The 2,024-nt window shown below is 37.2% G+C and overlaps 1 protein-coding gene across 1 annotated transcript; it reads left to right on the top strand.

Annotated features, from left to right (window-relative positions):
- The first annotated feature begins 9 nt into the window (after positions 1-9).
- Positions 10-2,018, top strand: LOC111379194 (TOM1-like protein 9). The gene is made up of 2 exons (XM_023002540.1): positions 10-424; positions 1,018-2,018. The coding sequence occupies exon 2, from the start codon at positions 1,100-1,102 to the stop codon at positions 1,529-1,531; it is 432 nt and encodes a 143-aa protein (XP_022858308.1). The 5' UTR covers positions 10-424; positions 1,018-1,099; the 3' UTR covers positions 1,532-2,018.
- The last annotated feature ends 6 nt before the right edge of the window (positions 2,019-2,024 follow it).

The following is a 2,024-nucleotide window of genomic DNA, read 5'->3' on the forward strand; positions in this document are numbered from 1 at the left end:
TGAAAAAAAAAAAAAAAAAAAAAAAAAACTCGCTAGATGCTCCTGCGATGGGTCTCACATGGCTTTTCAGCATATGTCCTTGGTAAGAGGTGTAACCTGTCATAAATTGTTTATGATGGATGGAAATTGGAAGGTCTCTTTTCCTCTCTCAAGGGCTCGCCTTTGATTGTTTTACTGAATTAAAACAATGGTTTTGATGCATAATAATTCCTTCTAAATTTATTTGGTTTAGGGATGAATCACTATTAACGCAAGGATTAGCTCTGAACGATGATTTGCAACGTTTATTGGCCAAGCACGAAGAAATTGCTTCTGGAAACAACACAGTTCAATCTGACAAACCAAAACCCAATACTGTTCAAGCCCTGGTTCCTGTTGCTGCTCCTCTTATTGACACTGGAGATAGCAAACAATCGGCCAAAGGGTAAAATTTGAATTTGCTATTGAATGAATCAGATTATTGTTTGCATTGTACTTTGTGTTCAGTAGTGTTTGTAGTTTAGTTGCTTGTATATTTTGTGAGTTTCAGTGTTGCTTAAAATTGCTCAAGTTTTTTCCACAGGTTTTGCTTGTGTAACCCTGAGACAGTAGGAATAATTTGAAGTGAATGTGTTAGTGTAGACAACATGAATTTGTTAAGTTTTTTATTTTTCGCTAATAACTTTAATGTATATGAACAAAGAACACGGGGTAAATTGTTCAGTAAGAACCTCTCACCGATGACACACCATCCACCCAAAAAGAAAACAAATTCCAATACTATAAAAAATGAAAACCTCCTAGCCTGTTCACAATTTTATGCAGCCAAAATCTCCTTGTTCCCGTATCAATAATGGCTTTTTTACCCAATAGAAATAGAATATTTCATGCTCCAGACCATAGTTTTCACTTTTGAGGTTGAGCATTTGGTAGACCTCATCAAGGCATTATTTAAGACTCTTATCACAATTATATCTGCTAGTGTATTTTCCACTTCTCTATCTAAATTGTTGGCAATGCCCAACTTTTCATTTTCAGATCTACATCCAATCTGGGGTTAGGTACACAATTATCGCTTTCTGCTCCGCCTGCTACTCATAATCAATCAGCAACTCCATTGATGACAGTTCCTAAGATAGACCTTTTGAGTGGAGACGACTTTGGCTCACCTGCACCAGTAAACTCGCTGGCAATTGTTCCAGTCGGAGAGCCTCAACCTGCCACTCCTGTTGCATCACAGCAGAATGCCCTTGCTCTTGTTGACATTTTTGGACAAAGTAACAATAGTCAGTCTTCAAATTCTGTTGGACAAGCGTATACTTCGTCACCCCAATTTCAGCAACAACAGAATTTTCAATCCCCAGCATCCCCATTATACCCTAATGGACGAGCTTCTGGCACAATATCATCCCAATATGAACAGTCGCTTCACTCACAAGGCCCAACTTTTGCGTTGAATGGTCCTAATCCCATAACTCAGCAACAGCAGCCACCTTCACCAGTTTATGGTGCATCTCTTCTTTATCCTTTAATTTATTATTTTGAAACTTGATCGGTTTTGTTGTTCAGTGATGGATCGTTGGGTCCTCAACATATTGTCCTAGTATTCAGTTTGTTAGCAACCTTTAAAAAGGATCTAAGTTAGGAACCAACTTTACAATATAGTTGCACAATCAGTCCCAGTGAAGTATAGTTGCACAATCAATCCCAGTGACAAAAACTAAATTTTTTTTTTTTTCTTGTTAATAGGTAATCAAATGTTTTTTTAATTATGAATAATACACAGGCAGTGTATTAGGCAACCCATTTATACGAGTAGAAGCCATTGCATTAAACCAAGTATACAATGTCAAATTCACGGTACTGCATTGCCCTCATAGAAGCATGTCTTACTTAAAACCAACTCAAGTTTGAAAAGTGAAATCTAGCTTTATAAACTTGGACGTTTGATGCTCGCTTGATTGTTTAACAAAGATTTGGACAGTTTTCGTGATTGGGAATTATAGCTAGGTCTTCTTTAGCGTAAGCCATCCTTTTTCTTTTGC

The sequence above is a fragment of the Olea europaea genome, unplaced genomic scaffold (assembly GCF_002742605.1).
Source record: "Olea europaea var. sylvestris unplaced genomic scaffold, O_europaea_v1 scaffold19453, whole genome shotgun sequence".
Classification (NCBI taxonomy): domain Eukaryota; kingdom Viridiplantae; phylum Streptophyta; class Magnoliopsida; order Lamiales; family Oleaceae; genus Olea; species Olea europaea.

Bases quoted from the DNA above. Each gene is read 5' to 3' on its own strand.
- LOC111379194 (XM_023002540.1), top strand. From the start codon at position 1,100: ATGACAGTTCCTAAGATAGACCTTTTGAGTGGAGACGACTTTGGCTCA.